Raw genomic sequence first — 11,281 nt, 5'->3', positions numbered from 1 at the left:
CCTCCTCCCTCCCTCCTCTCTCTCTCTCTCTCTCTCTCTCTCTCTTTCCCCTATTTCTCTCTTCTCCTTGGTATGCTCTAATCAGAGAAGCTGAAGAAAGGATGGTCATAACAAACTTGATGTTTAAGTAAATTAAAAACTAAGAATCTAAATGATTTGTGGTAAATCTAGATGTCTTTATGCTTTCTTATCCTTTCTGCTTCTCAAATAAAATGACGGCCTTGAAATTTACAATTCAAACCAGTTGTAAAAAAATAATGATCAGGTGATCTAATGGGCTTCGCATCTAAACAAACTTCTCTTGTAAAACACTGTGATTTTCCTAATCTTTCATACTTGACCCTACTTTTAATGATTAAGACTATTACTCTGTTAAAAAGTTGATACAGAGTGAGGAGATCTCATTCATTAACGCTGAGTCTCCTTTTAATTTTTGCTTACCTGGCACGGGTTCATTATTGAAACGAACAGATATGGTGTGATCGGCAAGTTCTCTAGGTACAAAGGATATATCATAACGATGTTGTCCAAGTGACTGCGCCATCGATGGAATGCGCCCTTCGTTTACTGCTACTTCCAGATTGCCGACACCTGCTTGACTTGCATCCACTGTAAAATACAAGAAAATCAGAGCAGCCTCAGTCAACCTGGATCTCAGTTTCAACGGAAAGCACGCATACTCCAAATATGGTAAAAACTCAGGAGAGTTAGATTAGAACGATTTTTTCAGTATACTTTTTTTCTAACATACGGTTTTAGCATACGTCGTATTGCGACTATAAAACAATCACCCGAATAACAAGCATATCTTAAAACTGTCATTTCAATTTTATGCAAAACCAAACCAATGAAATGGACTGGTCTGTCGACCACGCTGTTAGGAATATCACCGACACTGATTTTCGCTGGATCATATGCTCGACAAGTAAAAGGGCTGCCTTGAACATCGGCTCCTGCATATTTCACTTCGATTTCGTGGTCACCTGAAACAATGAACTGCTAAAACTATTAGTAAAATTAAGCACTAAAATGGGCAAGATGATTGGCACAAAGTAAAAAGAAAACAAAGAGTAGAATACAATGAAGTAAAGGAGACAAAAAAAAAGACTTCAAGTAAGATCAAAAAGGAGAAATGATTTGAAAAAAATGGTTGAAATTTCCAAATATATATAACAATATCGAAGTATCGAACACGAAGTTCCACGAGCAATGTCAAAATAGCTTGGGTTAGTAACACTGATCAAACAAATTTGAAAACACCGAGTTCTTCAAAGACATACCCACTTGCACAGGTATAAATTCAACTTTCTTAACGCCAGGTTCATGATCGGACATGGAATTTTCAACTTCTCTTTTTTCAGGATCTGAAATGCAAATTCCATAATGTACTCAATATGCTGGCATAATTATTCTAGCAAGTTTTTAGAGTAGGAAAACTTCGTAAATATTACCGAATTCCTCTCCACCGTCATATTTACAAAATTGATTTTAAAATTCATTACCATTACTTTCTTATTGAAAGATTTTAAAACTTGCCTATTACAGTGATGTCAAGTGGTTCCTCGCCAGCCAGCGTAATAAGGATCTGTGCTGGTCGTCCAACCCGACTTAAAGATGGGATTTTGGAAACACTTGTTCTCTTCTCCATTTGATGCTTCTTCTTCTTCGTTTCCTTTCCCTAAGAAAATAAGGAAACGAATTTTAGATTTTTTATTTACATGCAGTAAAAGACTTTCTTTTCATAAACATGATATACTTTATTTTTTTTAGCGTTTCAGCCATCAACTTTTCCTCTTTCTCTTTTTTCATGCGTTCTTTTTCTTCGCGTTTTTTCTCTTCCTTTTCCTTTCGTGAATCTTTTTTTTCCATCCAGCAAACTGCAATGAATCGTACAAATGTAAAGCTCAGTTACGGAAACAAAATCCAGTCTGTTTTATTTTAGATCTGAAATTTAATAACCAAAAATTCAACAACCTCTAACTCTCTCCTTAAAGATTTCATCAGTCTGTTTTACGAACATTTTTTGTATTAAATTCAAAAGTATGGAAAGTAAAACATACACATTCTCCACCTCTTCGTTTGGCCTTTCGTCTACAATATTTACTTCGAATGGACTATCTAAAAGCAAACAGTAAACTGAGAATACTTTTTCAATTCAATACCATCAAAACGAAGTAATTACTTTTAATATTAAGAAAACAATGATTTGACAAAGAAGCTAATGAAAGACTGTAGGAATAGTGCCGATTAGTAATTCAACTATTCAAAAGCATACTTTTGAGGACTTCCTTATTGAATGTAATGTTGACAGTGTGCATTCCTATAGTGGTCGGATTGAATGTCACCAAGAATTTGGCAGTTCCCGTTTCCAGTTGTGCTACATGAGATGGTATGATGATACCATCGCTATCCTTAATTGCCATTTCAAGATTTCCAAATCCTGCTCGGCCAGCGTCAACTGTAACAATGATGTCATTAAATTTGTGATTCAGAATAAGAGGATATATTTGAAATATTTGATATCACAATTTAAAAAACCAAAATATTTCAGTATAAAAATAATGTTGACATCGTAAATGTGTAGCCCAACTCGTGCTGTAAGATGTTGTAACTATCTAACATTGATTTGTTATTCTGTTTTCAACTGCAATGTCTAAATTGGAGACATAAAGCCCTATGTTGTGCTGACAGCATTCCCTGTTTGAAGGCATTCAAATATATTACCAAATTTATATTCCCATGTCGATTATTGTAACCATAAAATTCCTCTATTGTAACCTTCTTTCAGTCTATTAAAAAATAATATGTATTTTATGAGAATATTGTAAACCACTCCCACTATATAAACAGGAGAGTCAGTCGTTTGCGTTCGGTTCCATTACTACCATACCTAGAAGAACAGTGCGCTCCGAAATCCTCCAAATATCTCTGCAAGGACTTCCAAACCAATCTGGTGATCGAATCTAACTATATTCAGGCCGAAATCCTTTAACACCTTTTAATATCTCCATTAACCGTACCTCTAACTTATGAAATAAAAGAGAGAGAAAATGTAGAGTAAGCGAGGAAATGGTATTGGCAACGTCATAATCAGTTTTGCCCTGGTTCTACCTATATAGTAGAATAGGATTTGAAAGTTACACTAACTCTTACTTTCTATGTTTCGCAGATCCCTGCCTAAGCATTACTTGGTTCAAGCCTTCATTATAATCTTTCAAAACTAACCGGTGAATTCAACAGTGTCATTGATAGTGCTCTGAGGCGCAATTTCGCCAACAATAATTTCTGATGCATCGTAGACACGGATTGGAAAAGGACACATTGGGTGCAAGGTATCGTTTACATAAACCATTACCTCAAATATTAAGCTGATTATTATTTCATTCCATCTTTAAAAACTCAGGAATTGTTAAACTTCTAGTATAACTCTTTATGACTAAATATCGAACGGTTCAAATTCGTTCATATACGATGAAGATTCTTTCATTACCAAATTGTTCCGATACGACAAATTAGCTTGGAGATTAAATGGACGATGAGTCAAGCGAAGTAATTTTCAATTCCAATCATTAGCTCAGTTCGTTTAATCAGCTTAAAGTCGAAATTATCACAAGAAAAGGAAGAAATGAGATTGCAAAAAAAAGTGACATTTGAAACCAAAGCTGCAATTGTCTTCAAAGGAGAAATATAGCGTAAATTTCAACTAAACATCGGGGAAGCCGAGATTCACAGACCAACGTGATACTTAATTCTCATTAACAAGTACCTTGTGTGTTCCAACTTCTGCTGGCCGAAATGATATCTCATAGGAATGACGAGATTTCTTCACTTTCGGTTCAATTTCTTCACGTTCTATTGCTCCTTTTGCTGCTACTGCAAAAACTTTCAAAGAGTAGAGGTAATTGAAGAAGTAAGAAATATAAACTATTCACAGTCACAAATCATAATCAGTCAGCAAGCAAATACTGATTATAAGAATTACAACTGATAGTAAAAATCATTTTGGACGTTAATAGTATCTTCAAATTGCAGCAGGGAAAAAAATTTCCGCATTTCATCGCGATAATTTATAACTAATGCCATTCCTAGTCAATTACCTGCTAAATTTCGATCAATACTTATTCTAACCCGATTCAATTTGCTGTTCATTAATCAGTGATTGATTGAGCAAATATTAAATTTCTGAATGATATTATATGTAAAACTTACATACTACGACAACTTTTAACTGATCGTCTTTGCCAAGTTTCAGCGAATCAACTTTCACCTCAACATCTTTCCCACGTCGCACTATTTCATGTTTAGATGTTATTTTGGATTTACCAAAATTGAAACCACCTTCTTCAACCGTTTTTCTTTCTTTACCCTGCAAGCAACTTCTGAACATTATGTATCACTGAGAAATATACAGAGGAATTTGTTTTAAATGATTCTACTACTGATAAGATCATTCAACAGATAGTCAAACAAACGGTTGGAATGTTGAACAAAGAGGAAATTAGCTGCCAAGCAAAACTCATAGATGTGTCCACTTCATGAATATTCATGAGAGAATCGCTAAAAATTTTTTAGGTAAATAAATGGACTATAAACATTGAACAAGACATAGGGCACGTAGTTGTGAGTCATCCGATAAATTTAAGTGTACTCAACTAATTCCTAATTTTTTTGTTAATCTCACTTCCCTGGAATTGCAAGAAAAATGCATGATGTGAAGAAAGCTTAGCATGACACCTTTTAAAAGTTGTAACATTGCTGTCAGAAGCAGTCACTTATTCATGTCACAATGCTTCTGACTAGTGTCCATTCTAAGCTTTTGAAAAATAGCCAACTTTTCAAGTTGACATACACAGCATAAAAAAGACGTACACAAAAAGCAAACCTTTCCGAATTTCAGATTAAGCCTGGGAGTTGCTCGAGGTGTAGATACGGGTGAAGGACTTGAGGGTTTCGATTGAGGTAACTCAAATTCGTCACGATTTAGTGCCTGCATTGATTGTAAGTCGTCTTTTATTGCTTTATGTGCTTCATCGCGCTTTTCCTGTATAATTTTGCTCAGCAAAGGCTAAATGAATACTAGAAAAACTTGAATACCTAAACTTGAATTTCTAATTTTCAGCTTAAGCAATCTGTTAAAGGAGGACCAAATAAAGAATTGAAAAATCAAAAATGACTGAAATCAAAGAACACAAACATTTCCGTTTATAATAAAGAAACATGGACGCGAAACAATTTCAGAAATATATCAGTTTGATTATTTTTTTACTCCTAAAAGTTGCCAGAGGCTTCTAAAAGTCGCCACGGGCTTCTAGAAGCCTTTTGAAAAATGATTCCTTTGAGATACTTTGCGAAGTGATTGAAAGATATGGTAATGTAAACACGGGTAACATAAACCCATAAACCCGAACCAACAAAAAAAAAATTGTTCAATTAGTTCAACACTTTTAAAGCACTTCAAAGACCTGCCAAATTCATACTCAGGTGGTTTCAATTTTGATAAGACCTGGTCTGATGAACATGAAATGAAATAAGAGTCCGGAAAAACGGAATTACCTCCTTAATGCTCACTCTAGTAAATCAGGTTTCCAGTAATTTTAAATTAAATTTGAACCATACATCGAGTTCTTCCTCGTGTCGGATTTTTTGTTCCTGAAGTTTTCGTCGTGTCCGTGGCGTCAATGTTGCTTCCTCCACTATATCTGTTATATGACCTTCTCGTTCGCCATATTCGAACTTTAGCGGTCTGAAACGATATAGTAATCCTGAAATAATATAGTAAACATATGTAAATTCATTAAATAAAGTGTAACTAACCGCTGATAGAGAGAGATTTTTGGGAGGCAATTAAAAAATTACAATCTGAGATAAAAATGATAAAAAGAATCGGATAAACAACCTTTATCTTCCCTTATGTCTCAAATTGTCTGATACAGATGACAGGAACTCACTTCACATAAAGCAAACAAAGTCTAAAGATTAGAAAATAGGAAGTAAAGGATAGTTTGATTCTAATTCTAGAATAAGTAGGCAACTAAAATAGTGGTGTGAAACGCTAATACGGCAGCAAAATGAGATAATATAAAGGTCAAAAATGTTCGATTGAAAGGCAGTTCGATTTAAACCAGAGAAAAGAAAGAAATCTGAAAATAGGGTCAAAAAATAAGGAGATCACAGGAGGCCACTCAATTGCCATAATGTCGTCATTGATGATCTGCATATCTGCTCGGTCTACTTATTTTGGAACTGACAGAGTGTTGATTAGGATCTAGAATTCAGTAAAGCTGGATAACAATAGGACAGACAAAAAAGGAGGTGACGGTAGGAAAAAAAAAAAACAAGAAAAGGCAAAAAAAGGAAGGAAGAAGGGAAAACTATTAGCAAAATTGAACATTGGCTCTTGCAACATTGTAGGTAGAGCATCTTTTGGCTCTCATTGCTCGACTGATGAACCTAAAATATAACCTGAGAGCTGACAAACTGATAACTCTCCTCTGCCCTTATCATCTGAAATCGACCATCATCATCGAGATTGTCGAGATTGCTATTGTTATAATCGACAATTTGAAACAACAGTACTTTCATATTACCCTATAGTTAACTATATTTTATCATGTTCATTCCAATTAATGAACTGTACTGCCTGTGTTTTTTCTTGAATTCCTATGTTATAGGAGAACAAATATATCACTTGATTTCTCAAATGGTATTACCTTCATGCCTGTCCTGCAGAAAATCTGCTGAAAAGTCACAGATTAGAAAGAATAATTTCAAGAAATTCAAAAGACAAGACGTAAATATAGGTAAACTCCAATATGGCCTACTGTTTGAACTTTTTATTATTTGATCATTGGCAATGAGAAAGCAAATGAGGAAAGAGCTTCCTTTTTTTGAGATCTGTTGTTATCCTCGGCACTAAAGATATTATCAGCGTAATATTATTAATAAATACTACTATTAACCGAGTTTTTTGCGACAGACAGATCATCAAATGAACATCGTCAAGTGCGCAAATTACGGTACTTGATCAATTCACAAGATGGTTCACTAACATAATATGATGAAATCGTATTAAGATTAGGTTTTTAGTTTAAGAAATTATTGTACAGGAATGGTGGAGTAATTCGAAACATACACAGTATCACTAAGCTACATTAGTATCACATAAATATCACATATTATCACTAATGTGAAGAAGTTAACATGTTAGGATCGATCGTTAAATTGTTTAAACTTGCTTAATGATCACGAAGGCAGACTAATATCAAGTATGCCCAATGCGTTTTATTATCAAAATATGTAAAAGTAAAAGAAAAGATTTTAAAAGAAAAAATTAACCGTTGTGAAGAGAGAACTGAATCCATCTCCTGGAATGCACCAAATTTTCCTTCCTCTCTTGCTCGCATATAATCGGCTGTCCGTTGTGGTGCTGTCGACAAAAACGTTGGTTCCATGTCGCGATCTCTAGAATTACACCATCAACAATTACTAACTACATCACTGCTCCATTATTTTATCATTCTCTCACGCTTTTATTCCCCATTATATAACTCTGTTTGGTGGCGAGGAAAAACTAATCGAAAAAATATCCAGGACATAATCAGATCAAAACTAGTTCTTTTATTTTACGTTATTTATAAAGTGGTGAATGGACACACATGTATATATACTAGTTGACTTGTTCACCTGTAATACTTAATAAGATTCGCACATACCTCCTCAAGGTCTGAAACGGTTCTTCCATGGATCGTGATGAATCACAACATCGTTCGTCATCCCTTGCAATATTCACGCTACGATAACCTTGTTCACCGATACCTTGAAAACGACCATCATTACTTCTTCCGTAATCAGTTTTTGAACTGAGTTTTACATAGCTATGTTATTATCTAACAATTGATAAAAGACGGCGATAAAAGTTGAACATGTGATTTCGAAATGAGACACTTGAAAAGTCGCAAGAAGTTCATAGGTTCAGGAAACAAGTTTGTGATTTCGCGGTAATAGTAAGATCTTTTGGCAAAATATTTTCAACTACGTAATACAGACAATGGATCAGGCAACCACTCAGGGAAGAAACGAAAAAACAACGAAAAGAAATGATACTCTTCCGGATATCACCTGAATACTGATGACTCCCTCGCACTTCCACTTTCCCACTTTTGACTGGTGACTTTTTCCGATAACACGAAGTATCTGCATCTACCTTTTCAACTGATTCCCAGCTTTTCGGCAATCGTTCCATTTCCTCGGATCGTTCCAAGACTGTTGTCGGTAGGACAGCAATTTTTTGTGAAGCTTTTTGTTGTCTGTCAGCTATATCAGCTGATTTGGCTCTACCATAAGATGCTATTACTGGAGCTTCAAAACTTGGTCCTTTAGCAGTTTCCGATGACTCATTTTCTTTCAAATATCCATTGGAACAAAGTTTGTCCGAACCAAGCTTATTTTTAAGGTATCCACCAGATGGTATTAGGTTCGTCGAAGAACGATAAGGCTCGTAAGTTGTTTTTACCATGTCAATATCATTTCTTGACGTTCTAGTTCCATTTAATTTCATCGATTCTTCGCCGAAATATTTTAATTGCACTTGCTTTTGGTCTGCTGCTCCGACATTTCCTGTACCGTATCGTCGAACACTGTAGCTGCTTGAATCCAAATCATGATATTCACTTGAAGATTTAGTATCATAACGTCGGCTATCTGTTATAAAGCTACTTCTACTTTCCAACTGGTCGAATGATTTGACCCTATCTTTAGTATCATAACTTATAATTCCTGATGGAGATGATCGAGAAGGATCCAGAAACGATGGATAACTATGTGAATGTAGATCACTGGAGTCAGATTGTACCGTTGAAGCCAATTCTTTGGATTTCGGAATTTCAAAAGCCCTGACTTCTGTATATACTGTTGGTGTAGCAGTCCGCTCATCATAAGGCAAATTCGTCATTGTCCCCTTTGCATACTCATACGTTCTAGCCGGTGATATGTTGCTATAACGTGTTTCGGCCGTATAAGTGGACGTCACGATGCCCCGTCCGTCATCTGCAAATGCAATACACTATCTCTATCTCTATCTACTTCACTGGATATCATTTTATATTTAATATGCAATTTCATTCAAATTAATGGAAATAAGTACTGACCTGTAAAAGTTCGACTACTGACTGTTTGTCCTGGTGCGACACCAGCACTAGCAACTGTACCATTACCATACTGAGCTACCATATAACCTAATCGATCATCTTTTTTCTCAATTAAATTTGAAGATGTCCGATCAGTTTCTCGTTCTTTTTCTAGCGCTATTGGATCGTAATCATCAATTTTTCGTAACCTGAAGTACATGAACTTTCAGTAGAATTAAAAACAAGAAAAAAAGCTTAAATTTGGAAGAGAAATGAACAAAGATTTTCCATTTCAGACAAATCTTTATAACTTACATTACACTTATCCTCTTTTAAATTTATCTTTTCATAGCTTTGAAATGAAACTGCATATTCCAAGTTTGAAACTGACCAACTTTCCTACCGTTTTTGTAAGTTTATCAAAAATGAAGAGATAAATCAGCATAGAAAAGCTTTCGTTACTAACTGATGGTGAATGTAACTTAGGATATGATGAAAAGGCTGGCTGACTGCTGATTGCTTAATTCATAGCGAGAATTATATAAGAAAGGTAAAATCTTAAAACTTCATCGAATTTAAGTCAAAACATGGAACAATAATTTTAGAAGCATATGTGAAGTTTGGCAGTCATCTAGAACTCTTGGTGGTCGTATCTTATCTTACCGCTTCAGATAAGATTAAAACTCACTTGTCATATTCAGTAGATTAACAAAATCAAGGTCGAAGTCATGAATTTAGGAAAATCGTATGCTGAACGGTGCTCTCAGTTTGTGCAAATTGTTATTAAACCGCTCACCACGAATTTCAATCTTTTTAGCCCTTGCAATGGTCTTTTAAAAGGTTGCTGACAGCATGCTTAATTAAACACACCTATGCCGGTTTTCGTCAGTAAGAGTAGTAGTTTTGGGTTCAACTTTTTGTAATAAATCCGGAGATTTAAAATGTTCCGGAAAAAGTGATCGATCAAGTGACTTTTCACGTGCGTGTTTCAGGAGGGCGGAAGAACTGGATGATTCGACACCGTCCTCCATGGCTAATCCATAAGATGTCGGCTTTTGCACTGCAAAATGCAATTTGTATAAACAGTTTTGTTTGTAAAAATCAGAAACATTGTACATGAATCTTCTCATATTTGTCAAATGTTTCCGGAACTTGAAATTGTTAACTTCTTTTCCGAATTGGTTTGCTGTTCAATTGCAAGCGTTAATTTAAACTGAAACCACAAAAAATATCTGCCGGAAGCAAAAAGAAAAGCTTTCAACAGAAATCAAAATTACAACAATTCACATTTGATTAGGATACTCTTAGCACAAGAATTCAATCGATATTTGCTAATCTTAATGAACTAATGGATACTTTCGTTAAACACCGTCTTTCAATCCAGAATAAGTGAGGATTGCATCAAAATAATGCAGAAAATTTTTAACAGATATTTCTAGCACAAGGGATATTTTTTTAAGAGGACAGATGAAACACTAAATTGAATAATCTTCTTTGCCATATTTTTTTGTATGTCCCTTTAATGGATGTGAACATTCTCCTCTCTTTATCATACAATTTTTCGGAACAAATCAGAGAGTAATATAACTCCAAATATGTAACAAAATAATAAACAAATGGAGATGATAATAAAGAAATCAACATTCTACAACAATGTATTGGGAAATATTTTACCAGTTTGAGCCTTTTGAGAGAAATGAACTTGTAAGTAAGTAACTCTTGAGAGTAGTAAGAAATGAGTCTGTCATTTATTTCTGGCTCTGTTATTTTTGATGAAAAGGTTAGGGAAAGGTATGAATAAAATAATTGGGCAACTGTTTTTCCCTACTTTCCATATCGTCCTTTACCGATTGTTGTTAATGTCATAATGACAAATAATGCATGATCGATTCGATCTTCACGAATATAACACAGTCATATACTACGACTTTTTTTTTAATATAACGATTTGGTGTTAAGAATTTTAATATATGCTGAAAGTTTTGGATGTTTACGAGAGGTATGTTTATGCGATTTTGCATGAAAAACTTTGCCCAAGGACAAGCATAGGGAAATTGCTTTGAAGATGCAATTATCAATTGCAGTCTTATAAGACATGAATATTTTCTGCGTACAGAATTCTCCTCAATCTTATGTTTCTCACCTGTTCCCAACAA

At 34.7% G+C, this 11,281-nt stretch overlaps 1 protein-coding gene across 1 annotated transcript in view; it reads right to left on the bottom strand.

The window, feature by feature from the left end:
- Positions 1–10,156, bottom strand: part of LOAG_16538 (FLN-2 protein) — a gene marked incomplete at both ends in the record, with an annotated part of 21,829 nt that extends 11,673 nt beyond the window's left edge. Inside the window, 16 exons of the mRNA XM_020449192.1 lie at positions 442–609; positions 846–983; positions 1,281–1,364; positions 1,537–1,678; positions 1,982–2,118; positions 2,276–2,458; positions 3,226–3,355; positions 3,767–3,873; positions 4,210–4,366; positions 4,883–5,041; positions 5,617–5,743; positions 7,336–7,461; positions 7,713–7,815; positions 8,119–9,045; positions 9,147–9,334; positions 9,996–10,156. Of these exons, the coding sequence (XP_020307312.1) occupies positions 442–609; positions 846–983; positions 1,281–1,364; positions 1,537–1,678; positions 1,982–2,118; positions 2,276–2,458; positions 3,226–3,355; positions 3,767–3,873; positions 4,210–4,366; positions 4,883–5,041; positions 5,617–5,743; positions 7,336–7,461; positions 7,713–7,815; positions 8,119–9,045; positions 9,147–9,334; positions 9,996–10,156 (3,037 nt within the window). The remainder of the gene's footprint in view (positions 1–441; positions 610–845; positions 984–1,280; positions 1,365–1,536; positions 1,679–1,981; positions 2,119–2,275; positions 2,459–3,225; positions 3,356–3,766; positions 3,874–4,209; positions 4,367–4,882; positions 5,042–5,616; positions 5,744–7,335; positions 7,462–7,712; positions 7,816–8,118; positions 9,046–9,146; positions 9,335–9,995) is intronic.
- Positions 10,157–11,281: the final 1,125 nt, after the last annotated feature.

Source organism: Loa loa (genome assembly GCF_000183805.2).
Source record: "Loa loa unplaced genomic scaffold supercont3.7, whole genome shotgun sequence".
Taxonomy (NCBI): domain Eukaryota; kingdom Metazoa; phylum Nematoda; class Chromadorea; order Rhabditida; family Onchocercidae; genus Loa; species Loa loa.
The sequence above is the reverse complement of the archived record's forward strand: the minus strand, read 5'-3'. Positions and strand labels throughout refer to the sequence as shown.